General features: G+C 40.2%; 2 protein-coding genes across 2 annotated transcripts; one reads left to right on the top strand and one right to left on the bottom strand.

Moving 5' to 3' along the window:
• The first annotated feature begins 6,464 nt into the window (after positions 1-6,464).
• TMEM50B (transmembrane protein 50B) lies at positions 6,465-12,618 on the top strand. The gene is made up of 6 exons (XM_009866526.1): positions 6,465-6,638; positions 7,249-7,361; positions 8,392-8,459; positions 9,511-9,603; positions 9,808-9,865; positions 12,255-12,618. Exons 1-6 carry the CDS (start codon positions 6,540-6,542, stop codon positions 12,298-12,300), a joined length of 477 nt encoding a protein of 158 aa, XP_009864828.1. The 5' UTR covers positions 6,465-6,539; the 3' UTR covers positions 12,301-12,618.
• A 3,356-nt stretch (positions 12,619-15,974) lies between these two features.
• On the bottom strand, positions 15,975-23,171 carry LOC104271752 (interferon gamma receptor 2-like; the record flags this gene model as incomplete). Its single annotated transcript, XM_009866535.1, has 6 exons — positions 15,975-16,148; positions 18,076-18,230; positions 18,859-19,012; positions 20,320-20,468; positions 22,405-22,580; positions 23,045-23,171. Coding segments are annotated over 6 exons (935 nt in total), but the record flags the coding sequence as incomplete, so codon positions are not given.
• Positions 23,172-26,238: the final 3,067 nt, after the last annotated feature.

Here is a 26,238-nt window from a genome sequence, read left to right as displayed (position 1 = left end):
GATTCCGCTGAGGTTGCCGTGATCCGCACCCGCGAAAGGAAGCGGCGGTACCGAGCACAAAGTTTGAGATCCGTAGGTGAAATCTTAAAAAAATTACTTTTTTTTTTTTTTAAATTCCCAAGTAACGCTGCCCTCAGCGTAACGATTGCTGTCAGGGCTTTGATTGCAGCTTTGGGATTCTGCCTCATATTGCCCCGTTGCTCATTAAATAAATATTGATGCACATAGTGTACTCTTATAAGCAAAAATAGGCTTGTGGGTAACTGCAGAATTGATCTGTTTTTTCCTGCTTCTCTCAACTCTTCAAATTTTATTAAGGCTTTTAAAGAACACTTGCTGCACACAGCAGCCACGTTGCTCTGGGGTTGAGCATCACATAGAGTTGTAGAAAGTGATTGCCCATTTATAAGTTTTGCCACACAGCCTTTTTTTGTATCAGTTCGTTTAGAAGTGTTTTCTCCTTCTGTCTTTCTGTAATACTTAAAAACTAGATAATATAGTGTTGTTCTATGGGGTATGGAAAACTGAAAGTGAAACTGCATGTGATTACTGAAATGAGTGGTCTGAAGACTACCCGCTTGAAAAAACTAGTGGACTTGATAGAAATGTTCGCATAAGCTCCTTACAGTGATTCTGCGAAATACTTTTTTGTAGTATATTCATACAGGGAGGATATGTGGCTTAAAGCATATTCAGATTGGTTGCTTGTGGAAGGTGCTATCGTCTTTGAGGAAAGTAGTGTTTTCTTCTTGACTTTAAATTTCTTTTTTTCCTCTGGTCTATCTTTTACTTTATTCTTTGGAAGTAGGAAGTTCTGTTCTTTGCTAACCTATCTGTATTGTAGGGACCTTGTGAAGCTTTTTGTTGTGCAGGCTTTCTTGCATTTCTTTGTAACTGCTTTAATAGTTTGTTCAAATGAAATCAGTTCATTTTGGGGGAGAGAAACTGATTTTCAGATGAAAGTTTTGAGCTCCAATTCTTGTGCTTTCTTTTCACTTCATTTGTCTGAATAATGTACTAACTGTTTTAACCTGAGTGCTGACATCTACCAAGTATTATTTTTACAGGAAGTATAACTGTCTTCAGTCACCACTTCATTCTTGCAAGTGGTCTTGTTTCCATTTATTGGACATGAGTGAGAAATGTTTCCTGAGAACAGTGGGAGAACCTGTCTGCCTTTGGGAAAGGGGAGGAGACACACTGTAGGAAGGGCATTGAAGGACAGCTGACAAGGGGATTTTCCTGTTTCCTTGCTGTGTATTACGTGAATGTAAAAGTTTAGAATGAGAGTGAGTTTTGTACTTTTTTTTCTGGTAAGAAGGTTATACTGAAACCATATGTCTTCATTAGGGCTTTCTGTCTCTGTAGTAGGATATAGTTGGACTAAAACCTATCTATATGTCCATATTAACCCATATGAGGATGAACTTTAGCCTATTTCTTATGGTCTTGGTGGAGACTCAGCTTCACAACATCACTAGTGTTTCACAGTTGAAGTATACCTGCTTATTCCTTTTTTTGGTAGAGATGTTGAGAACTGCATATGGGACATTATGGAGTCACTGAATTGTTTGGATTGGAAGGAACTTCAGCGATCACCCAGTTCCAACCCTCCTGCCATGGGCAAGGAGACCTCCCACCAGACCAGGTTGCTCAAAGCCCCATCCAGCCTGGCCTTGGACACTGCCACGGAGGGGCCATCCACAGCTTCTCTGGGCAACACGTCTCAGTGCCTAACCACCCTCATAGTAAAGAATTTCTTCCTCATACCTAATCTAAATCTACTCTCTCAGTTTAAAACTATTGCCCATTGTCATCTCACTACAGGCTCTGTCCAAAATCTATCTCAACCTTTCTAATAAGCCCTTTTTATATATTGAAAGGCTGCTGTAATGTCTCCCTGGAGCCTTCTCCTCTCCAGGCTGAACAAGAACCCCGAGTCTGTCAGTCTTTCTTCACAGGGAGGTGCTTCAGCCTTCCCAAATGGAAGGCCTCAATTTTTGTGGCCCTCCTCTGGACCTGCTCCAACAGGTCCATGTCTTTCTTGTGCTTGGGTGCCCCAGAGCTGAACACAGTGCTGCAGGTGGTCACAAAGTGGAACAGAGGGGGAGAGTCACCTCCCTTGACCTTCTTCTTGTTATCATATTGAGCATTGTCCCAGACCAGGTGCAGGCCCTTGCACTTGGCCTTTTTTGAACTTCATGAGGTTTGCCTGGTCCAATTCCTCAAGCTTGTCTCGGTCCCTCTGGATGGCATCCCTTCTCTCCAGCATGTCAGTGTATCTCATCCCTGTAGCATATTAAAACAAGCATTGCAGAGTAGCTAAGTGTTTGTTTAACAACTTACGAGAGAGTGGCCAACCTGTTGCATTTGGGTTGGTTCTGTACTGTCTGTCCTTCCAGGAAATGTGATCGGCAGTATGTTACCTTTTAAAAGAGAGCACAGGGAAGTAGCTGGTTGGACTTCATGTTGGATGAGTTGTTCTGGCATCCTGCAGTCTGCTTGCTGTGATCCTTATTTATAGAAATCCCACAGCCCTTATTAGTTGTGCCCTCTACACATGGGTGCCCTCAGTCAGGTATGCATTTAATCAGAGATGGCATTGTCCTCTCATGAAGAGAAGAATATCCATGCGATCACAGAACACAGGCACATGCAGTAATGCTGAAAGAAATGATGTATCTCTGCTTTTCAGTCATATATCTTTGAAGTCTGTACACGTAGGGAGCTATGTCAGTATTGAGAGAGAAATGTTTAGTTATTTTTACTGTTGAGTGAGGCTCACTTGAAATACCTCTATGAAAGACTCTTTTGCAGAATTGTGAATGGCATCAGTTAATGTTTAGATCATCTTAGAAAAACGGCAAATGTATTAACATCTCTATTTCCTTTTGCTGCTGTTCATATTCTTGCGTGCCTCCTCTAGCACTAAGCTTTCTTGGTGAAATCAAAACTAGTTTCTAGCATTAGACACATATAGAAATAATTCTAGGCTTCTTGTCTGTGTTCTGTGCAGATTCTCTGCACTATTTCTTCATGCTTGTCATCTCACTCCAGTTAAACAGAGTTGTATTGTCTGTTACCGGTCTTTGCTGTAGAGAGACTGCCAGCAGGTAATGTTTATTTCAACTGTTTACATTATATAGGGTGCTTTTCGCGTGAGCACAGAGATAAGGTTAAAGCAATGTGCAGGTTTGTGAGCCAGTATCAAGCACCAGAAAGACAACCTTCTGCCAAAGCCTATTAATCAGAAATTGTCCTGTAGCTTAGAAGGTATTTAAAAAAAAAATTTAAAAATCTACTTTTTCTAGTCTCCCTAGCTTCAGTCATTTGTCTTTAGTGCAGCTGTAAAAACTCCATTTGATATCCATTTGTCTTGGATTTCTGAAGTGAGCAAAATGCCTTGTTTTGTCACCTGGTGTTTAAGAACCACTTAATAATTATGAAAGAGTTTTGTGCAATGTATGATATCTATAACATTTGTCATTACTGACTTTGCAAAGTTGAAAGGGTTTTGCTAAGATTAATGCTAGCCAGTTTTTTGGATTGGTAGTTGGCTTAATTACATTACCTGACAAAACAAACTATATATCCCCTTTAAATCATAGAAGGGAATTAATTTTTTCATGTTTAAGCCTTTTGAGCTAGAGCTATTTTGTAGAAGTAAGAAGATTTCTTTCATTAAGTCATCTAAGAATTTAACATTTCTTAAGCAGCATAGAAGGGCTGAGGTTGGAAGGCACCTCTGGAGGGCATCTAGTCCAATCCCCCGGCTCAAGTAGGGCCTCCCAGAGCTGGTTGCCCAGGGCCATGCCCAGCTGGCTTTTGAATTACTTCCAAGGATGGAGACCCTGCCACACCTCTGGGCAACCTGTGCCCGTGCTCGGTCACCCTCACAGTAAAAGAAGTGTTTCCTGGTATTCAGAGGGAAGTTCCTGTGTTCCAGTTTGTTCCCAGTAAGGCCTCTGGCCCTGTCACTGGGCACTGCTGAGAAGAGCCTGGCTCTGTCCAATTCACACCCTCCCTGCAGCTGTTTCTATATGTTGATAAGACCCCCACCGAGCCTTCTTTTCTCCAGGCTGAACAGTCCCAGCTCTCCCAGCCTTTCCTCATCAGAGACTTGTTCCAGTCCCTTCATCATCTTCCTGGCCCTTCACTGAGCTCTCCACTGTGTATGTGTCCATGTTTCTCTTGCACTGAAGAAGCCCAGAACTGGACATAGTGCTCCGGGTGTGGCCTCTCCAGGGCTGGGTAGAGGGGAAAGATTGCTTTCCTCAACCTGTTGGCAACTTTTCCTGATGCAGCCCAGGATACCACTCACCCTCTTTGCAGTGAGGGCATGTTGCTGGCTCATGTTCAACCTGGTGTCCACCAGTACCCCCAGGTCCTTTTCTGCCAAGCTACTTCCCAGCTGGGTGGCCCTCAGACATGGTGTGTGTGGTTGTTCCTAGCTGCCACACTGGGTACTTCCCCTTGCTGAACTTCACGATGTTCTTGTCAGCATGTTTCTGCAGCCTGCCAAGGTCCCCCTGGATGGCATCCAAGTAGAGGGTGAAAAATAATTTCTGTTGGTGTTGACGTATCTCAGATAACCTGTTTTCTGAATTGCAGGAAGGAGATGTTTGAAGGAGATGATTTTATTTAGGTACATTCACGTTATTTAAATGGTCCATTATGAGGTGGGCAAAACCAAAGGCAAATACAGCTTTGAAGTAATACAGCTTCAGTCATTCTAAAAATGACCGAAAATGTATTTGCAGGCAAGGTAACAACTTAGGAAGATTTGACATGACCACCCTGGTGTTCAGCAGTGAGAAGAAGTAGCACAGTGTGTTTGTTCACTGCTACCCGCGGGCAGCCCCACCACTGCGGGAGAGGCAGCACTAACAGGGAGTGAGCTGTGTCCCAGTGTGGGTGGGCAAGGAGCTGGGAAGGAAAGGGAGAGGTTACTGCAGATGAGGAGGAGACACATTCAGGGTTTGAAGAGGAAGAAATAAAGGACAGATGGAGCTGTTTTAAGAGTGGAAAAGAAGGAAGGGCTATCGGAGGAGTCGTAAATCTGTAGTAGCGCACTGCGGGGATCTTGTTTTAAAAAGATCTTGCAGTACAAAGGTAAAATAATTTTGGAATTGAGTGATTGATTTCAATGTTTTGAAGTAGCATCATAACTATGGATGAATTTCTGGAACTATGTGCAGGAGGGCAAGATTTTTATCTTATTCACAGGAAGTTGCTTGTGTTTGCAGTGCAGGCAGATTCTGTTTGTTTATTCGGTTTTACTTCCCTTCCCGCATCGGCCTTCTTAGCCATCAGTGCGCTTGTAGCAAGTGTGGGTAGAGCCCTTCCCATATCTTCGTTCGCAAAGCATAGCCATGAGGATGATTTCCCTTCTCACTGTAGATTTCTAATTACAATTGTTAACTAGAAAAATGTTCTACAACTGTCTTTCCTGTAACATAGTTGTAAAGGACATCTGTCTGTTGTTAACCTTTAGCAAGTATCTGGAAATTATGGCAGGCTGGGAAAGTACAGAAGTTGACAATACTAGAACAAAATAGCACATCATTAAGAGTGACTGTAAGTCACTGCTAAATAGGAAGATGATCAGTATTTTAACTTCTGATCCTCAAGATATGGATGCTAATCATCTTACAGTGTGAGAATAGATGTAGTGTAGTGTAGAATCTTTTATAGCTACTGTCTCACCAATTTGAGAACTGTGTTGTTTCAGTAGTCACTTTGTAACATTAACTTTGCTTTCCTCATCCTCTATTTAAAGTTCTGTGTGATCCTCCCTCTGTGAAGTGAGATGTTCTTTACCCTTGATATTAGTCGATTGCTTTTCCCATATGTTAGAAAGGCAGCGTATCGTCTGTCTTGTTTGGAGACTGGAAATACGGGTATCTTGTGCAAGATTCCTTGGACTGACTCAAAGATCAACTTCTGGTCTCTGTATGAAACCTTGCTGTAGGTATCTGACTTTCCCAACTGCTAATACTGGTGAGAGCGTTATGGTTTGAAGATGAAACTTAGATTGAAATATTTGCTGTCTTGCTCCTGTTTTTTAACTTGCTTTTATTTTTGGGTTTCATACATTTGAACAAACAGTGTATTCTATTTAATTTCTGTTCTGTTTCAGACATGCTGATTTCTGTATATTGTGTAAGGTTTTGGGTTGTGTGATGGTTTTATTTTGTAATTCTCTTTGTAAGCTAGGTTCTGGGTTTTTTTAAAATATAGCTCAATATAGAATCCATAGAGTATATAGAATACTTAATTCTGTTTAAAAAAATAATAAAAAAAATCCCAAAACACCCCTGAACCAAACTATAAAAAACACCTACAACCCAAACAAACCAAAAAACCCCCCCAAACCTACCACATTGTAAAAGTTGCTCCTGAGAGTTGTCGGACATCTCAAGGTTTTGCTGCTTTGCATTAAGTGCGTGTTTGGCTGTGTTTCTGTACTTAGGACAGTTGTTAATGGAAAAATTAATGTATAAGTACGAAATAAGAAGGGCAATCTAATCTTCAAGGAAATGGCAGGATTCCTAGACAACTTCCGGTGGCCAGAATGTGAGTGTATCGACTGGAGTGAAAGAAGAAATACCATCGCTTCAATAGTTGCGGGTGTATTGGTAAGTTTTGAGGGGATGTGAATCATAACTGTGTTGACAGATTTGGAAGCAATACAGTTACTTTTTTGTTCTTGTTTCAGATTTTGTGATGTTTCACCCTTAACTGCACTTCAGTCCAGTGTATTTCTTTATTTTTTTTTTTAAGTGTGATAGTGAGACAGCTTTTTTATGAGTCATAGAACTTTGCATTTTATCTGGTAATGATGTAGCATTTTTACGATCTCTTCTTTTAAAGAGATCGATGTTCCTAGTGGATTTTTGCATAATTGGATGTTAGAACACCTATGTTATACATAGGTTGTATCTCATATGTGTTTAGAGTCTGGATTCTTGTTCTCAAAGCTATACAGGGAATTTAACTGTACACTGATAATTAATTTGAATAGAAAATGTGACCGATTCCCAAATGCTCCTCTAAAAACATTGATGTTTATTCAGAACTTGCATATTGAACGGATTTAAAGTCCTACTTAGAACTAATAACTTTCTCGGACAGTTTTTACTTGTTAAAAGGCAGTTCAACCAGTGGAATGCATGAACATTTACCATGTTTTGTCTGACTGTCTCTGTACTCTTCTGGCATCATAATACTGATGTCTTTTATTTCTAGTTTTTCACAGGTTGGTGGATAATGATAGATGCTGCTGTGGTTTACCCCAAGCCAGAACAAATGAACCATGCATTTCATACCTGCGGGGTGTTTTCAACGCTAGCTTTTTTCATGTAAGTGTATATAATGGGAGTTCTTATAAAACAAATATGAGCTATTAAACAGTTTTTAATAGACAGTATGGTATATGATAAAAGTTTGAATCACTTGTTTATAAATTACTGAGGAGTAATCTTGTCGTGCCTTTTTCCTCTACCTGAAGCCTCTGTTTCTGATCATAGTCTATTTATTCATTGTTCTGTCTGTCCCCGTGTCTGTTTAGGGTAAACTGCTTTTCCTGTGCATTTTGGCCTAATTTAAGAAAACAGACTTTCAAATGATTTTGTACATTAAGTGTTTAGATTCTCAGATCAAAATTCATGTAATGCTGCCCAGTTACTTACCTCAGTATAAAACATTTGATTGCATTTTCCTCTGTTCTTAAGTAATTTTTACAGCTGTCTCTGGCCCAATACTTCCTTAAATGGGAGAGGTAGCAGTATTATAGATACTGTTATAAAGACATAAATGCTGTGAGCTTGAAGGAGAAGTAATAGCTTTTATTCAGTCATACACCATTTTTTCTCATCAATATTGTATTTGGATATGCAAGACCTTCTTAACACTTGGTGTCTGAAAGTTTGGTTTTTTTCCTCAGCAGTGTAACTAATTTTAAGAAAATGTCTCTCCTTTATAGAGTGTCTCTCACTTTAATACTTGCAGTATTCATTGTGAAGGAAAGCAGCTTGGAGAGCACTGTATGACTGGCATTTGTTACTCCTATGAAGTGGCCTTAGATATTTTAAAAACTTTTAACAGCCAGAAAGCAACCAGGAATATTTTAGTCACTAAAAAGGGCAATTCTTTCATCTTACAGGTTTGTTGATGTAAAAATTTAAGTAAAACTTATGAAACGAGTAAGAAGTTTGCTTGAAATCCGTTTGCAATCCTTCCATTAAGGGACATGTAATACTATGTGACTATACAGCAGGCCAAGTAATTTTCCCAGAGTTCATGGCATCTTAAAATAGCTAGCTTTTTACTTAAAACTTCAAATTGATTTTCTAATAATCTGAAGTGTATACACTTTTTTTTTATTCTTAGGATAAATGCTGTATCAAATGCACAGGTGAGAGGAGACAGCTACAGTGACGGATGTTTAGGAAGAACAGGTAAATTAACTCTAAAAAACATGCTGAGTTGAAAGACTCGTTATTTAGGTGTCAGGGTTTCTTTCTAAGTGGTGATTTAAACAAATAATAATCAGTAGTTAAAGAGTAGGAGAGAACTTCTGTGAAGTTAATTTCTTTACAGAATTAACTCTTGGTAGATAAGTACTGTCTTTGTTAAAAAGATAAACTTTGAAAAATTTCACTTCTGTGTATCCTGAATACCTGAACTTTCTCTGCAAATCTTGTACAACTGCTGGGAGAAATAAGTTCCTGCCTTGTGGTGGGCTGTGGAGCAGACATTCCTTAAGGATGTCTTATTTTAGAATGTACCGCAAACATTCCATTTCCTCTGTACGTCACCTACTGTGTGGTGTCTGTGGACTTGCTGTCCTCTCTCTGCTTTCGTTCATAATTCCCTTACTGTTTCCCATGTGCAAATAGTTTTGTTATCGTGCATCTGTTTTCATGTGATTTGTAGAATACCTCACAAGAAATCTGGTAGGATTTACTAATTTTCGAATTAGCGTGTGATGATTTCATAAATCAGCTCAAGAGAATCTTTGCATAGAAATATCTTTCCTTTCCCGTGGGTGAGCAGGTTGATTATTTTCAATGGCATTATCTTCCTTTTCCAGCAGGTCATGTCTACCTATGGTAGATGCGGCCTATCTGAAATATCTTTCTGATAGGAAAATTTGATTTATGTACCCTGTCGGAATACCGTCTTTACCTCAGAAATGCTTTAGCTTTGCAAAGAAACTCGTCATTAATCCACTCCGAGTTGTGTTAAATGATGTATGGGTATTCCCATCAGGTGAAGAGCAATTGCTGGTAGCTGTGTCTGCTCACTGAAAGAAGGAAAATCCAGCTACTATTTGTTTTACTAGAGAAGGCAAATTGTGGTTTATCTTGTCCTTGATACAGGGTTTAACCTTTTCCCTTTGCGTCTCTGGCAGAATAATGTTGTGTCTTAACAGAGTAGTAGCTTCAATCATCTGTCACTATGGATAATCGTCTACTTGGTTCTCAGAAGTTCTAATATTTCCTGCAGGTGCTCGTGTCTGGCTCTTCATTGGCTTTATGCTGATGTTCGGTTCACTTATTGCTTCAATGTGGATTCTTTTTGGAGCTTATGTTACACAGAGTAAGTTTATTTATTTTAACATTTAGAAAACGCCTTTTGCTGTCAACTGAAAGGCAGAAAATCCAGAAGAATGGACGTGTGTGGTCTGTTCTTGTCAGAGCCATGCCATCTAGTTTTGTAGTCAGAGCATGATGCTACAAATACTTTTAAATACACCTTCCAATACAAAAGAACTTAATAATTTCTTTGTTACTTACTTTGCAGACACTAATGTTTACCCTGGATTAGCAGTGTTTTTCCAAAATGCGTTGATATTTTTCAGGTAAGTTATCTGGGCAAATTTCCCTCCTTCCGAAGGGGTATCTAACTTACGTGTTTCCATGCATATTGATACCCCTGGAAAATAAGTTCTGAGGGTTGGAGGCTGACTCCAGGCTTGGTCCTTCCACAATGCAGAATTTGCTGCTCTCAATGCAGGACCCTTCATACCACAATTTATTACCCACCCTGACCTTTACTTGAGGTGGGTGGCATGTAAGCCACAGGGCCCTGAATAAACTGACACTGTACAGAGAACTGGTGTGATATTATTCAATGCATAAACTGATCAAATTATTTCTTAAAAACTATTTTTTCTCCGCTTCTTTTTTCTATTCCCCTTGCTCCAGTGTTTAGAAACAGTTTTATTTGCCCCTTCTCAGCACATGAGTGGCTCTTCATTCCCCTCATGTTCCTGTTAGTCCAGCTCTTTCTGGTCTCACTGAATTTACAGCTCTAGAATGTGGATGGCCAAGGCTATAGACAGTATTCTGGGTGAGATATTGCCCATGCCTTTGGATAATGGCAATGATGCTTTCATCTCTACTGCACATACCTTGGCATATATCCTGACAGCATTATGGGAGATCCTATTTTCTTTCCCTGACTACTTCATACCAGTGGCTCAATTATCTGACAATTAATACACCTCCACTTGTTTCTACTGGATAAGCTTTCATTTATGAAGAGCGATTTTTTTTTTTCTTTCCTTAAGAGCGTGATGGTAGGTTTTGTAATGTTGTATTTAAATCAATTTCTTTTATTTAGCTTAATAGCACTAAGTAGACGACACTTTGAAACAATATATATCTGTAATAACTCTTTTTAAAAAGGTATAATGCATTCTGCAATCTGTGAATTTCATTGATTAGTAAAAGACAATGAAAACATTAAATAGGGTAAGTTCTGAGATCAGTCACTGAAAAAGTTCACATAACCTCCTTTTTTGCACGTTTTTACCCACTTGAAGTACTGTACTAATGAGTTTCCTTCTAGTACCTTATCAAATTTGGAAAATCGGTTACCTTCTTCCAGAAAATAGCAACTCCTAAATCTCCTCTATAGTCTTGCACATTGTTGAAATGGGATACTGATGGAGGCAGACTCTTGAGAATGGTGTCAGCATGCCTGAAATCTTTAGTCTTATTTCAGTAGTTTGATGATTTCTCAGGCTGCTTTTTGTTTCTGAAAGTGTCTTTCCTTAGTTTCTATCGTACACTGTATGTAGATACATTTTAGGTTTATTTTATTTTGTGATCTAAAATTTATTTTCTAGGTATTAACTATGAGACAAGTTACAACCTTCGTATTTTTTATTTTTTTTAAAAAAATAAGAAGTCTTTTGCTTTTTATCCCACCATACACTTCAGGCAGTAACACTTGATGAGTCTCTCCTTTGCCATAGACCTCTTGGACAAGACCTGGGTCAATCAGCGATGCCCTTCTCAGTGTCCTTGTCCATCAGTGTTGTTCTGTAATGTCTGAGTTCCTGAACCGTGTGTCTCCTTCAGGACTTGTGCTTCAGCCCTGGTTGTTAATCCACCAGTTTATTTTATGTAGTTTAACATGCTGTATTACTAGTTCTCTAGTGAATTGCCCAGGTGTCTTGTCTTGCTTCTCATTGCTTGTTACTGTTGTTGCCAGTGTCAGTATTACTCATTATCCTCCCTCTTCATTCTCTTATGATTTAGGATGACTGTGCCCTGTTTGTTAGCTGTAAGAAAAAAAACAACCTAAAGTGTAAGGGAATCATGCTTGATTTTGTTCACTCGACATTTTTTTTTCATTCATGACATTGGGTAATTGCATCCAACCTTTATAAAAGAAATTTTGGGAATCAAATTGTACTTTGGATCTCACCTATAAACCAAAGGATTGATATTCTTCCTGATTTACTTATAAAAATTTAATTGCTTAGATTCTATCCTAGTGTGATGCATTACTTTCAACTGGTTGCCAGATGCCAGAATGAGACTCTCTGCTCTAACTCTGTGGATTGGTCCTAGAATCTCTTAAATATCAGAATTTTTCCCTTCAATAGGGCAGCTACTTTTACTCTGAGACTGGCTATATTTTTATTTGAGCAGGTGCTTCAGCTTGATCTCATAGTCTTAGCAATGCACAGTAAATGAAATATAAGTACAAAAAATAGATACTGACTTGAATAAAGGTTCAGGTTACTGGAGGGATGTTGATTTTCAGTGTAGATAGTATTAAGATAGTATTAAGATCCATGACAGGGAGGTTGGATTAAAGGATCTCTAAAGGTCCTTCCAACCTAGGCCATACTATAGTTCTATGATTCTAAGATTACAAGAATACTATTAAAATTAAAATTACCTTTTCCACCTTATATATGGTCCTGTTTTTTCTCTTTTTTTTCCCCCCTTCAGTACTCTGATCTACAAATTTGGAAGAACAGAAGAGTTATGGGGATGAGAGATCACACAGAGCATTATGTATTCCATAGTTGCTATGTCGTACTGTGTATGTAGATATATTTACATTTATTTGTTCTTAGTTTGCTTTCGAAATTGTACGAACTGAGGCAAATTACAGTTTCTGTAATAAGCTTCCTCTTTTCACAGGACAGATTTGTGAATATGTACATATATGACTGTATATATCTTAAAAAGGGAATGTCAGGCTTTCTTTCTGAAATCTTCAGGCTTACTTCTTCGAGTACGTGGGTTCCCGTCAGCTCCTAAGACATGATCTTCCAAACCTTCACATCACATGTCAGAGACTTCAGTGGAAAACTTAGTGAACAAGCAGGACAAAGCCTGCACCCCCCAGAAAGGGGCGATTACTTTTGTGCAGAGTGGAGACAGCTGATTTCACGAGGGCTGCCTCTGTAACCTGAAGGAGTAGTCAGCGTATGGAAGCGACCCAGCTAAGCCTGTATTTAACGAGGGTAAAATCTATTGTATGCTGAGATAAGAGCCAATTTTAAGAATTTTATATAACTGTTCAGAAAAATAAAGTAGCTATTTTTTTGTAAAAGGTTATGAATTTTTAAACGAAGCCCTATAGTAAGCAGGTTCTGCATGGCAAATCAAACAGTTCTTGAGTTCTGATTGCTATAGCACGAATGACATTCGGTAGCACCAGTCCTCAGAATTAATTTCATGCTGTTCGGTGTTGATAGATACAAATTAGTATTGAATGCATTTACTGATACTAGAATAAAAATAAATAAAAAAAAAGAAAAAACCTGATGCCAGTCGTAATTAAGAAATATAAATAAGTGAGAGTCAGACTAACATCTTTAAAATTATGCTAGCATAATTTTCTTCAGAGGAAGCCTTTTGCTGATAAATGAGCAGTTATCCTGCTACCTATTACCTTTTCTGTCCAAAAGGCGGTCATTTCAAGTGGGGATATAGTAGATGCATTTATTGCTCACAGTCTTACCTTGAAATAATTGCCAGTTTCAGGACTGCCCATTTGGCCCAGGCAAAACGTATTTATATCTCCTAAATTTCAGGGGCACTTTATGGGAATGCTTCGATTACTGAAATCCAGTTTCTTCTAGCTGGAGTATACAGAAAGGGAGAACTGTGATGTGTTATAGCTTTGGACTGGTTTCGTATACTCATCTTGCTGTTGGTGACTTTGTTATCTTATGAGTTCTATGTATTTTTTTAAAGCATTTGAATCTACCATGAGTCTAAAAGCTTTTATAACTTCCCATGTATGGAGATTGCTGACCAAATGGTATTAAACTGAAGAATGTAACTTCTGTGCACAGTTCCTGTATGCTGTTAGTCATCTAATTGCTCCCTTGTGGGAATCTCTCCAGTGGACAGAATATGAAGCAAATACTGCAGCTGAAATTGTGCTACTGGCTGGACTAACTTCATCCTGATCTCACTCTGCCGTGAGTTACGATACATTCGCTGGTGTTTGTTAATCATTGCTTTGTACATAAGCTGTCAGTTTGGTTGTAATTTCAGAAAACTGCAATAAACTTTATCTTATGTTCTCAAAATAGTGAACTTACTTCACGACGTAATTGTCCATTAATACTTAACAGTTTAAGGAGTTGCGACCTTTAAGCAAGTCTCACGCCAGCTAGTACAGAAAGCCAAGGTTTTTGTTTTCATGTCTGTTGGCTTCTTGGTTAGGAACTTGGGAAGGTTTCTTGGCTTTTTGACTGAGAAACAAGTGGAGCCTGTAACTAACCAGGTCATGTGCAAGAACTAACGTGTCAGGTGGAAGATACTACAGTATCTTTCATCTGACACCTGAACAGCACAAGCGTTTGACTCTGGAAGAACTCTTACAGTGTGCTTTAATGCAAAGTCCTGGTTAAAAATTAGTTTTCTTAAGACCAGAGCAAGGGCTTCTGTCTGAGGTTACACACATTTTCTATGGGAAATTTGCTTTCTTGCAAATAGTTCTTGACCATGCTTTCTGCTTTTAGGGAACTGGAAAGGTTGTGCTCTGTACAGCTGCTACGAGAAGAGAGAGCTCTGAGCATGTGTCTTTTCCACTAGCCTAAAACCGACACCCCGGTGTACCGTTAAGAACCACACAGGCTTCATTCAGAATATCCCGAGGTCCACTTTGAGATCACTGGTAGTTCCAGTGCAGGCCCCAGTGGGTAGGGGTGGCTAATTTTAGGTGACGCCTTGGCCTCCTACCATTGGCCCTTGAGTTAGTTACTCCTAGCAAAAGGTTTGTAACTTCAGTTGTGTGACTGAAAACATGTAGTAACAGCTCTCTCACAGAAGCCCAGTGCAGGCATAATTCAGGAAGTTGCATGCTGCATTGCTAAGTATACACAAGAGATGTTTTAAATGCTGCCTCATTTATTTATGTCCTCTAGTGTGTGTTTAGATTGTTCCTTTTGTGAGCCTGTGGTTCTTCCTTTGTTTACAGCACAGGATGTAAAAACAGTACTGATGAACTGAAAAAGCAGGTATTATGCACCTTGTGGCTACGTTGAAAATTCTTACAAGAGCTGAAGTATGATCAAGTCTAATAGATAACTTTACTACCTTAGTGTGTTGCCTAATCATAAGTGGTCAGATTAGGTCTATGAGGAAACAACCTTATGGAACTTTTGGAAAAGAAGTTGGTGTTTCATGCTACTCTCCTGTAGTCCTGGAAGGAGTGGAACAGTATTACCTTGGATAACCCACACCTCTTCACAACGACCAGGTTCATTAACAAACCTAAGTAATTCAAACATAATTTGCATACTTTTTTTAAAAAAAATATGTTAAACCCAAGAAAAAAGTCAAACAAATAAAACCAGTCTTTTTAGTACAGAAGTGGTTTGTTTGGTTTTTGTGATTTATTAGACACCTTCCAGCCCCCAGAGGCTTGTGCCATGAGGCTTAAGTTGCAGTCTTCTGCTTTAAGGAACTCAAAACACAACCTCAGTCAACTCTTCAGCTGCAGGACTTGTTTTACAGTTAACAGAGATTTTAGTGTCTGATAATTACTGATACATGTTATATAAATGCTGAGAAAAATTATTTGGAAGTTTGGTTTGCTGTGAAGAACAACTGTCTCACTGCAGAAACAGATTAATGCTTCTTGTACATGTGTTAGGAGGCAGTTCTTTTGTTTATGCTGAGGAGGATAAAGTAAAATTTCTTTTCAGATTGCCATTCTTATCCAGAGGGAAGAAGCTGCCACAGAAAAATGCACATACTTAACATGATTCAGAGAAGCATAGTGGGGCAGATAGAATACATGTTGAGTGCTCACCCTGACTTCACCAATAAGGCAACAAAACCCACAATAAAAATAACTCGTGGTGCAGTTATTCACTCCCTGGAAAATTGCAGGTTGTACTACATCTTACCATAAAGTGCCATTATTTATCAATTATGTTAATATAACTATCTGTCCATCTTGAGGCAATTTAGTGTTCGTTTCCTTCGAGTCTCTCTGGCAGCACACAGCTGCTGGTGTAGCACAGGAGAAGCCATATAAACAAGGGTTCGGGTCTGCACTACTTGCAGGAAGCAGAACCTCCCTGGGGATTTGTCTGTGGCTGCCTTTTGTCCAGATCCCGTCGTCCGTCCTGCCAGCAGCCCCGCTCACACGCAGCAGCCTCTGTGAAGACGCGGCACAGGCACCTCTCCCCGGAGCACCAGTTATGTTACTTTGCTGTCCCTGCGGGTGCTGAGTGAATGAGCTTGGCCAGCTGGACCACTGGCACAGGCTTGACTTCCTTCTCCACAAAACACAACAGATACGGAATCTTGGGGATCGTCCTCGGTGTAAGTGTCCAACACTTCTAAGTCAGGTATGCTAGGGTCCTTCAAATACTGGAAGAAGCCACAAAGAACAATTTAGATATCTATCCACAGAACAGGCGGTATTAGAAGTTACAGAGACAGAGCAGGTGTCACCACCCATAGGCAAGTTGCTTCAGACCAGAATTCACAAGAGCTGCTAAATGAATATTCTGTTCTGGATTTCCTCGAAACTACATTGAACAAGGTAAAAGTTAAAAATACCTTATTTCTGGTGGGGGAGGGAAGGGAAAATCAATCACACATCTATTTAAGTGAGTTAAAGCAGCCTGCGTTTCCTATGTCTTTTTTTTTTTTTTAATAAATTTTGGTTAACATTCTTTTCATGTCAATTCAAGCAAATGTGTGTTCCTGGGGATGGGATGTACCCTGCAGCTGTAGAACGGAGCAGCAGACAGCGTCTCTGAAGCACTGGTGGAGCACACAAGATCTAAGATTCAGGTTTGCTCAGGGTCAGGCAAGTCAGATGTGTATCTTTTACTGGCACCAGAAAACTCTAGCGGCATTATTCTCCTGTGGTTTCTCTTGCTTTGACTTCTTCTCTGCTCCCCTTCCCTCCAAAATTAAGTCAGCAGCTTCACAATGAATGCATAATCAAAGAAAGGAAAAAAAAAAAAGAAAAAAGTAGGCCAGAGAAAATGCTTTCTGTTCCTTCTGCCATCCCCACATACTCTTCTTACTGCTACGGTGATCTTGTGTTTCACGTGAAATTGGAGCCATTTACCACTTCATGTACTGAACCAAAAAAAACCCCAACAAATCTGCCATTGAACACCTTTTCCCTGATTCAAAAATAAATAAATGAAAAGAATAAATGTCCGGAACACAGACACCTTCATATTGTTACAAGCTTGTAGGAGTTACGTACTGTAGGAGGTGTCATAATCTAGCTGAGGCAGGACTGCAGCTCAAGTCATGTCTTGTCATGGGACAAAACTAACCTGAGCTTCAATTAAGGCACCACTTCCTCTGTGGCACCGCGGGCTCCCTGCTGCTGGGTCCCCTGCCCTGGCAGCAGATGACAGCAAGACTAAGGGGCAACAGGATTATTTTTGCAGGTGTATTAAAACCAAATGTTTCACATGGGAACATCAAATACATCCGCATTTACTCAGGGCTCTTCAGAAAGTCTGGGTTCATCCACCCATACTTCTGTATAAATCTGGAACAACAGCCCCACAGCGACAGAACTGCCGTAGTACAATGAACTACTCTGACACGCAGATACACACAAGGACACGTACACCTCAAATGGACAGAAGCTGTTACAAATACGGAATGGATGCTGAGCAAGAACTTTAAAATCAGGAACTTCACTTAGAAGCCTACTTCCTGTTTAAATACTAAAAAGAGGAAGATGAACAGGGCTGAAACAGTACAGTTTGGTACATAAATGCGTGAGCTACAAGGAGAGAAAAAGTCCCAGGATGACTTTCTCATCCAAGTATCGCTAGAACTACAGGGGATAAAAAAGAAAAAGCCCAAGAATAGTCCCCTGGGTTGTCCTTAGTCTTCAAGGCAGGGCTCTTAGAATGATCAGCATTCACTTTTCCATATCTGACGTCCAGTCAGAGACCCAGGCCCCAAGTCCCTGTTCTGCAGCACACACAAGCGTTTCTGCTTCAGGTGAGCAACTGTTTCAGGCCTGATGACTTCAACAAGCAAAGGAAGGGGTGGACAAAGGGTAGTCAAGGCACAGAAAATCTTATTCTGGTTTCGTAACAGGATTATAGCAGCATTTGTACCTTAGTGCAGAAGAAAAATAATTGCATAAAAGAGGAATAAAGTGGGAGATCATGCATGAGAAAATAACAGTTTACACTGAGTTAACAAGTGTTTCTATCTATTTCTGTTGTGCAACAACTAGCTTCCTTCATATTTGCTCCAAGATGATCTCTGTCTTTTACAGGGGGGAAAAATATAAAATGTCTACACATACCTCTTCAAAGTGCGACGGGATTTTTAAAGGTGGCTGAGACCAATATTTAATTCTTTTGTGGTGTCTCCACAGAAGCAGCAAACCAACTGTTACCAGATTTAGAAAAACTAACACCACCATAAATATTAGGATAATATATCCAGCCATGGTTCCCTCTGAAAAATAGCAAAACAAAATAAAACAAACCACAAACACAACCCATATACATCTGGTAGGTTCATATTTACATCATCAAATGAAAACAATATACAGCAAGCTGAAATTTACTACACTTGTTAATCAAAATATGATTTCCAAGGCTAAGATCACAATCCTGCTGTAGATGCACCCCAAACACCTGCATTGAGACATAGCTTGTTCTGTGACTCCAAGTCACGACACCAGAGAAGGATGCAGGGCAGAGGAGAGGGACCTCCCTGTCCTGCAGGCCGCAGTGGCCGAGGGAGAGGATTTGCACGAGTAACACCATCTCCCTCATCAATGGCTTCCTCTAAAGTCCAAGCACTTGTATTTTCTCTCTTCGCATATTTATAGCGCATCTTACCTACAGCAGTAGTTATGAAGGAGAAGGATGAGGGGAAGAGCACAACGCAGACCGTCAGTTATGGACTGAAGAAATTCCTTTTAGTCTGCCGTTAATGGTAATTGTGAATTACTAACAGTGGTGCTCTCTTACTGCTCCTGACAAATATGGGTACATAAGTGACCCGTTACACAACCTAGGGCTCCTGTTCTACCCTCATCCCATTATATACAAAAAAAATAACAAAATCAGACTTATACCACTGATGGTAGTTCTGCGACACTCTGGGACACTTTGCTCTCCAAGTAACTGGATCTCCGAATGTGTCCTCAATTCTGTTTGAATACTAAAACAATAAAGTGTCAATTCCTTTAGATTTCTGATTTCAAACAGTGTATTGCTCGTCTCTGTTTCCTGTTCCAAAGACAAAAAAAAATAAAAATCAAAATAGGTGTTACCATAAAAAACAGATCTATCTTCAACACAACTCCCCTCCCCATATTTAACTTTCTCATTCAAAAATCACAGGTTTTATTTTTCATAATTTAACTTTTTCAAATAAGAGCAGCAGTGAAATTTCAACCTTCCTACTTGAACGCATTTGAAATTTCATTATTTTTAGATGAAATTAAGTCAGACTGTTTAAAGCCATCTGTAAAGGCAGAGGCATGAGAACCGATGCGAGGTCTCATTTTATCCACTACACGCCGCTTGGATGCAGTCTCTCTAAGAGCTTCCCCATCGGAGGAGGCTGAGGGAAGCCTAGTTTGGTGAAGAGCCTCCAGCCTCAGCTCCTTCTGCCTAAAAAGGAAACAGCTTATGGGCAGGCCAAAACCCTCCAGTCTTCTGGGAATTTTTAACCTGTAAGGGGCCAGGATAAGGGCCTACAAAAGCGTACAAGAGTGACTTCTTGTCTGAATCTCAAACGTGAAGTTATTTTATGCGCGTGAGAAAAATAAGCATTGATGCAAGACAGGAAGGAAGTGGAGATGTTTCAGATGTAGCAAGGTCTTTGAAACAAAATGTTTTTTTTTTAAAATGAATTAATTTCTTTCTTCTTGATTTTTAAACATTTGACTTTAGAATGATGCTCTTTTCAATCTTCTTCCTCTGTTTTTATTTTTAATGTAATTTAACCCCTCCCCTGCAACACTGGCTTGTCAAGAACAGGATTACTGGGCCCCAGGCAGCAGCATAAACGCACAATGAGACCGACACCTCTAAGCTTCTTTACAACCAGGTACAGCTCACCCCATTCTGCATCCAGCACATTTCCAATAACTCTGCCTTTCTCTGCCCTAGGAACAGGCAACACTAGGCCAAATCAGCCCAAACGAGCAAAGCAGCACAAACAAGCCCAGCACAGGAAAGGAGGAAGGATACTTCAGAATCTTCCAAACTGCCTAAGCAAACTTTGGAATCTAAATGTAATTTTAAAGCCCTCCCTTTGACGCTTTGTGGATTCTCTCCTTTGATCTGCAATGATTTAACCTTCATTTTGTATGGAGGAAAAAAGATTTTGAAAGTTTTGCAAAACATGCAATACTGGTAGCAAGACCGAACTGACTTTTTGCAAGATGCTACATGGTGACCTTTACTGCTAGAGAAAAAGTTACATTAGCTGTCTTTCTCCATTTCCACTATTTTCCCCAAGAGACACTGACTCATCTCTCTTAGTCCAAAAGGCATTCTTAACAAAATAAATGAGAAAGAATTCTTACTTTTTTAGTAGTACTTGTTGTGTTCTCCCAGTAGGACACATGATACTGAAGCAAGTCACCTGCTTCAGATCTAAATGGGGGCGAGACACTAATGAGAAGTGAGTGAGGCCTTTCAGTCACGCTGTTCACTGTAGGCGGTCCTATAGTAGCTGTAAATAAACACAGAAAGAGCAGTGAACCTCCAGGATGCAGAACAACAGCTCATCATACTGTCTTCAGCTTTGCTTAGGTACACTCAGCAAGCCCGTTAAATATTGACAGCTTTTTCTCAAGAAAGGGATACAACATTTTCTCTTCTGCCCAATGCATTTAAGATAGCTACTTTATTAAAAAGTTAAGGAATAAACTTGAAAGCATAAGTGAAAATACTTAATTAAAAAAGAGGTTTCCTGTTAACTTTCCCCGGAAAATCCACAAATTCACTAGAATACATGTGAATCTATCTGCAATGTGCAGCGATACAATTTTGTTCTTTTTCTTCCTTCTTCAAATAGTCAGCCACATATGCCATGTTCTCTAAGAAACACACTCTTTGAGTCAATAGATTGTAAAAAGAGTAACTAGCTTCCTCTTCCTTGCTTTGATGTCTCTATCTGTCCTACAGGGTAAAGATGACGGCTTCCTATTGTGAACTACTCAGTTATAAATCATGAAAAATATTATATAAAGTACTATCAGTCCTAACAAAAGAGACTTTTGTGCTCATAGGTCATCTATGGTCATCAGCAATTTACCTTTTGTATCTTTTCACCACTTAAGCTTAGAAGTGTTTGTAAAGCATTCTCATAAAAAACACTCAAGCAAATATTAATTAACAGCTGCCTGCATACTAAAGAGACATAAACAGTAAAAATCAATACTTGCATGCAATCATTGCTTATTGTACCTCAAAAAAATCCAGCAGAACCTGCTCTGTCCACCATTACTTTTAGAGAAAACTGACCCCCATAATCTTTATACTGGTAGAGAAATTTTGCTTTCTTTCTACTCTCTGTTGCTGTACAACTGCAAACACTTTGTTGTGTGTCCTCGCAACTTCCCAAAGCTCCCCTCTCAGGCAGCACTGACCAAAACATTAACGGAAGAGAACAGCCTGAAGGAGTAGCCCACGGTCTTGATGCCCAGGAACTGGATCTCAAGGGTGGTCACACAAAAATGATCACATAATGTTTCCCTTGCCCCCCTAAGGAACAGGCTTCTCTCCCACACTAAGCCCCTCCTTCCTCTTAACATTCCCCTTAACCCGGTGCTTTCCTAAACCCCAAAGGATCCCACTCTCAAACAATCCTACATCAAAAGCTACGATGGATACGTCAGTTGTAGTCTTCAATTGAGCATTCAGGCAATTCCTCATCCTCACACTCTTTACTACTAGAGAAAATCCAAGACGTAGAATGGGCATCACCAGAGCAAGTATCACACTCTGCTGCAGGGACCACCTCTGCTCCTCACAAGCTATTGGAGAGCTTGAACTAAACAGTCAATAAATCCGTTCCTCTGCTTCATTGTAATTTCAGGTATTTTTAAGCTCAACATTTACTTTCTTCAAATCACAGCAAGGCAAAGAGGAGACCTAATAAAGAACAACAACAGGCTGGGGCACACACTTAATGAGATTTAAAGTGTGCCTTGACTTTTCTACAGTGTTGTCAGGACAGTTTATATTTATTAGAAAAGGGATGTGTTCAACAGAAACAGGTAGTTTGTACTGAAGACCACTAACGATGAGGCTGTATGCGTGCATGTGGCAGTGCTTGGTGAGGAAATAAGAAAATGGAAAACATGATACACACTGTGGTTCTTGTAAGGTTTAACCTCTCAAGGAAACTCCTCTGTTTCTCTTTCGATACCTGATGAAAGAGCACACTGCTAAACCCACCACAGAGGAACTAAGTAGTATCAAATTCCTAGTGACACACTGGGGCCTTGTAGTCTTTGCTAACTGAACACGTACAACTCTCTGACACGGCTTTTGTACATACCAAAGTAAAAAAAAAAAAAGCCTAGAACAGACAGAAAACTTTTTTCTTCTCACAGAAATCTCCTTTGAGAATGAGAGACACTCGAATCATAAGCAGCACTTACTGCTTTGCTCTGCCACAAAGGGATCTGTTTCCACCCACTCAGAAGTCACTTGCCCCAGCTCGGCCCTCACGCGCAAAAAAAAAGTCCAGTGCCGCTCCTTTGGAGACCAGGGGAAGGAGCATTCCGTCTGGGCAATCCGGGTGCAGTTCATCTCATCCCACCGGTCAAAGGCGCCTCTGCAACGCAAAACAAAGGACAAGCAAAGCATCAGCAGAGCGGCACAACTATCTGAAACACAATCTCTCCCGCCTAGATGGTTTTTGTAACAACAAGACAGGTGACCAAACTACTGCTTTCATGCAGGTTTAATGCCGTGGCCTTTTCAGCACCTGCATCTCTTCAGTATCAGGGGAAAAAGTAAAATCACCAAAGAAGAATTCAGTAAGGCTAAAAGTATGCAGGAAACTATGCGACATTTCTGGGTGCTTTTCTGTCTTTGCTCAGTTTAGTGGAAACATTCCAGACTGAGGCTGTCAGTCTTCAGAAGCTGCTTTCAGATATACATAAAAGCATCTGTAATAGACAAAATGTTCTTTCATTTGCTTATTAATTTTTAATATTAAAACAGAAAACCAATAAACGATTGTATTACTGGGTTAGAACAAAATTAATTTGGTTGGGTTTAGATCTATTTACTTACGTTTTAAAATGGACTGTATATAACACCAAGCCTCTATCCACTTCAACAGGAGACCATCTCAGGGAACTATGGAAGTTATAGGAATAAACCTTCACATCCTTTGGTGCTGGTAAGTGGGAAGAAGACTCTAAAGTAAGAAGAGGAATAGAAATAACTGTTAAAACAATCAAGCATACAGAGTAACTAACTTTGGGTCTCCAAATTCCATCATCATATATTACATTTTCACTGCTCTACAGGTAAAACCCTTTCTCCTCCTCATTCTGTTTGTAGGTACACTAGTAGCAGTACATTTAAGTCCCTGCTATCTACAAAGCACTGAAAAAAAATTTAAAAAAGCTTTTATTCATTCCATATATAGCACTGAAAGTACCAAGTCCAGCACAAAACCATGAACCCCATCCAGCTTTCTCACGAAGCTATAAATTAAGGTCCACTTGTTATTACAAAACTTAATCTACTTCAGTTGTCTGCATCTCTACATTTTACTGTGTTAACAACTCAGAACACATTTTTCCTGACCATCTAGCTCTGCTAACTTGTCTGAAAACACTGAGGTCACTTCACTGAAACTTTCCTGCAAAGAGGTGTAAAAGAAAAGAAAGAAGAAAAAAAAGAGCAAAGGCTTCTCGTACTTAAAGACACAATGCACTGTTCCACTTGCAAGCCTCAAGTTTTGTTGATCTTTAAACTGATTTCACAACACAGGAGAGAAACCTCCATTAGAGGCATGCCTTCTGCTAACAGGCACATCCACCCAAATTCGATCACGCTATAAATCCCTGAGGGTGAACAAAGACTGTGAGGCTCTCCAGCAGCTGTTACCAAATGCTTTTAAAAGCAGGAAAGCCTCATGCTTTCAGCCACAGCCCTGCAGTCACGCAGGCGTGAAGGGCGCTTGGGAGGTTTCTCCTGTCCCAGCCCCTGCCCCAAGCAGGGCCAGATCTGGTATCATACTGGCCTCAGCTCAGGGCCTTTGCCAGGCAGGTCCTGCAACCTCCAAGGATGGAGCTCATGTGGCCTTGCTGGGCAGCAGCTTCACTGCCTGCCTGTCCCAAGGGGTAGAAAGAATTTTCCTTCTACACATTTGTTTGTCTGTGTAGTGGTCACTACACCATTAAATATACTGGGTCAGCAGGTCTTAAGCTCAAACACAACCATAATATGATATCCCACATGATAAGATTTCCATTTTTTGTTTGGAAGACTATAGTCTCCTAAGATAGGGTTTGTTTATTTTTACATAAATAAGGTCAGAAGAGCAAGCACTTAAGCTAATTTCTGGCCTCAGCCTTCTTTGTATATTTGAGGATAATGTGAAAAACTTTTATCATTTTGATTTCTACATCCAACTTTGTTACACTGCGCTCAACAGCACACTGATGCTGACAGCACTGTCTTTCAGAAGAGATGTCGTGACAGGCTCTTAGCATCTTCCAGGTACAGAAAACAGGCAAAATAATCCTTCATATAGTTGCATTAAACCTAAGTCTAAAATATTAAATAACAAGTTAAGCTCTCAAAGGGTTTATTACATATGTTACTTGTTTCTCAGCCTCAGCTTTTGAGTAGTGTTCTTAAGTAAACACACGTTGTCTTAGGCTACAGATGGATCATTTAGCATTGCAAGCCTGTTTGAGATTTCATGCAATTACAAATGATACCTGAACTATTAATCTCTCACTTATTTTGAAGTCCACTAAATAACCTTTCTGTCATTCAAGACAAGTTTTCACTTTCCAGTCACGCAGATTCTTTCTCGTGCTCTCACTGCTGGTGTAGCATGTGGCAAGGTATCTCACACCATCAGCAATCTGTGCACTCAGACATCCGATACACACTAATTCTACAAAATTCAAGAAAGCTGTCAAAATGAAACATAAGCTCTTTTTTTTTTTCCTTCTCTCCCCTTTACAAAAATAAAAAAAAACACAAACCAAGAGAAAGGAAAAGGAAAAAACAATGAAGGGTGAGGGCACCTAGTTCATCTCCTCAATCAAGACTGCACACTGATTATTTTGCCTTATATGAGCATTCAGAGACAGATCACTTCCCCAATCAGCTTCAAAAACACTGAAAAAAATACGAAATCTCTGGCTCTGTAGTGGAACATCAACATGCTGTGTGCCACAAGGCACTTACTACTGCATTGAGGAACTGTTTCCATAGCACACAACACTGAAGGAACGCATTTGTATTTGGGTTAGATATCTCCCCTTGACAGGGGAAGTTAAATCTCCGAGATGACACACTGAACTCTGTAACAATCGTTAGTCTGTATGACCCAAAGTAACCAAAAGCACACTTCAAAAAAACACAAACCACTAACCTACATATGCAAGTACTCTAGGAAAAATCCAAATTAGACTAGCCAGGGAAAGGCAGAGATGCCCCATCCTTTCTTTCTGCCTGGAATGTGGTCTCGATGAAGCAGTTTTTTAAAATCGTCTGAGGAACAACACTGAAGATTGTTTTTTCCTGATGTAGAGACTTCCTGATTCTTTAAGCTGCAAGTCAAAGCCACAAGTTGCAGTGAGTGAAAGCAGCTCAGCTTGGCCAAGCCATTGGTTTCACAGCCCCTGCTCCTGAATGATTTCTGATCTCTTCTCCTGCCATCAGCCTTAGAACACATCATTTTGCTAAATGACAAAAAGAAGACTGGGGGTTTTTGGATGGGCTTTTGCTGTTCTACTGTACCGAGCTGGCTTCTCATATTGTTAGACAAACACCTAAGCCTGCAAAAGGTGAAGCGCAGAAGCATGAGGCCAGGTGGGGACCAGGTGAGGAGAGCTGGCTACCCTTTTGGCTCAGATTTTAATGTGCAGCATCTCCATCTGAAATACGAAGAAACAGCGCACTGTGCCTATGAAAGAGTGCAGAGGGGATGAACCAGAACACCATGAACACACCAGAACATCTCCCTGGGAAACTCCCCTGCCGCTGATGGGATGAGACTAGGTAACACTGCCTGTTGCAGGTCCCCCGGCTTGCCTCAAACCATCCATCATAGAATCATGGAATGGCCTAGGCTGGAAGGGACCTTAGAGATCATTTTAATCCAGCCTCCCTGCCACCAGGTAGGCCACCTCTCGACTAGATCAGGCAACACATGGGGACCAAACGAGAGTCCAGGCATGGACTGCAAGCCTGAAACTGTAGCTGCCCCCAAACAGCCAGAGAGCCCCATGGGGCTC

The sequence above is a fragment of the Apaloderma vittatum genome, unplaced genomic scaffold (assembly GCF_000703405.1).
Source record: "Apaloderma vittatum isolate BGI_N311 unplaced genomic scaffold, ASM70340v1 scaffold14770, whole genome shotgun sequence".
Classification (NCBI taxonomy): Eukaryota; Metazoa; Chordata; class Aves; order Trogoniformes; family Trogonidae; genus Apaloderma; species Apaloderma vittatum.
Note: the sequence above shows the minus strand (reverse complement) of the source record. Positions and strands in the feature narration are given on the sequence as shown.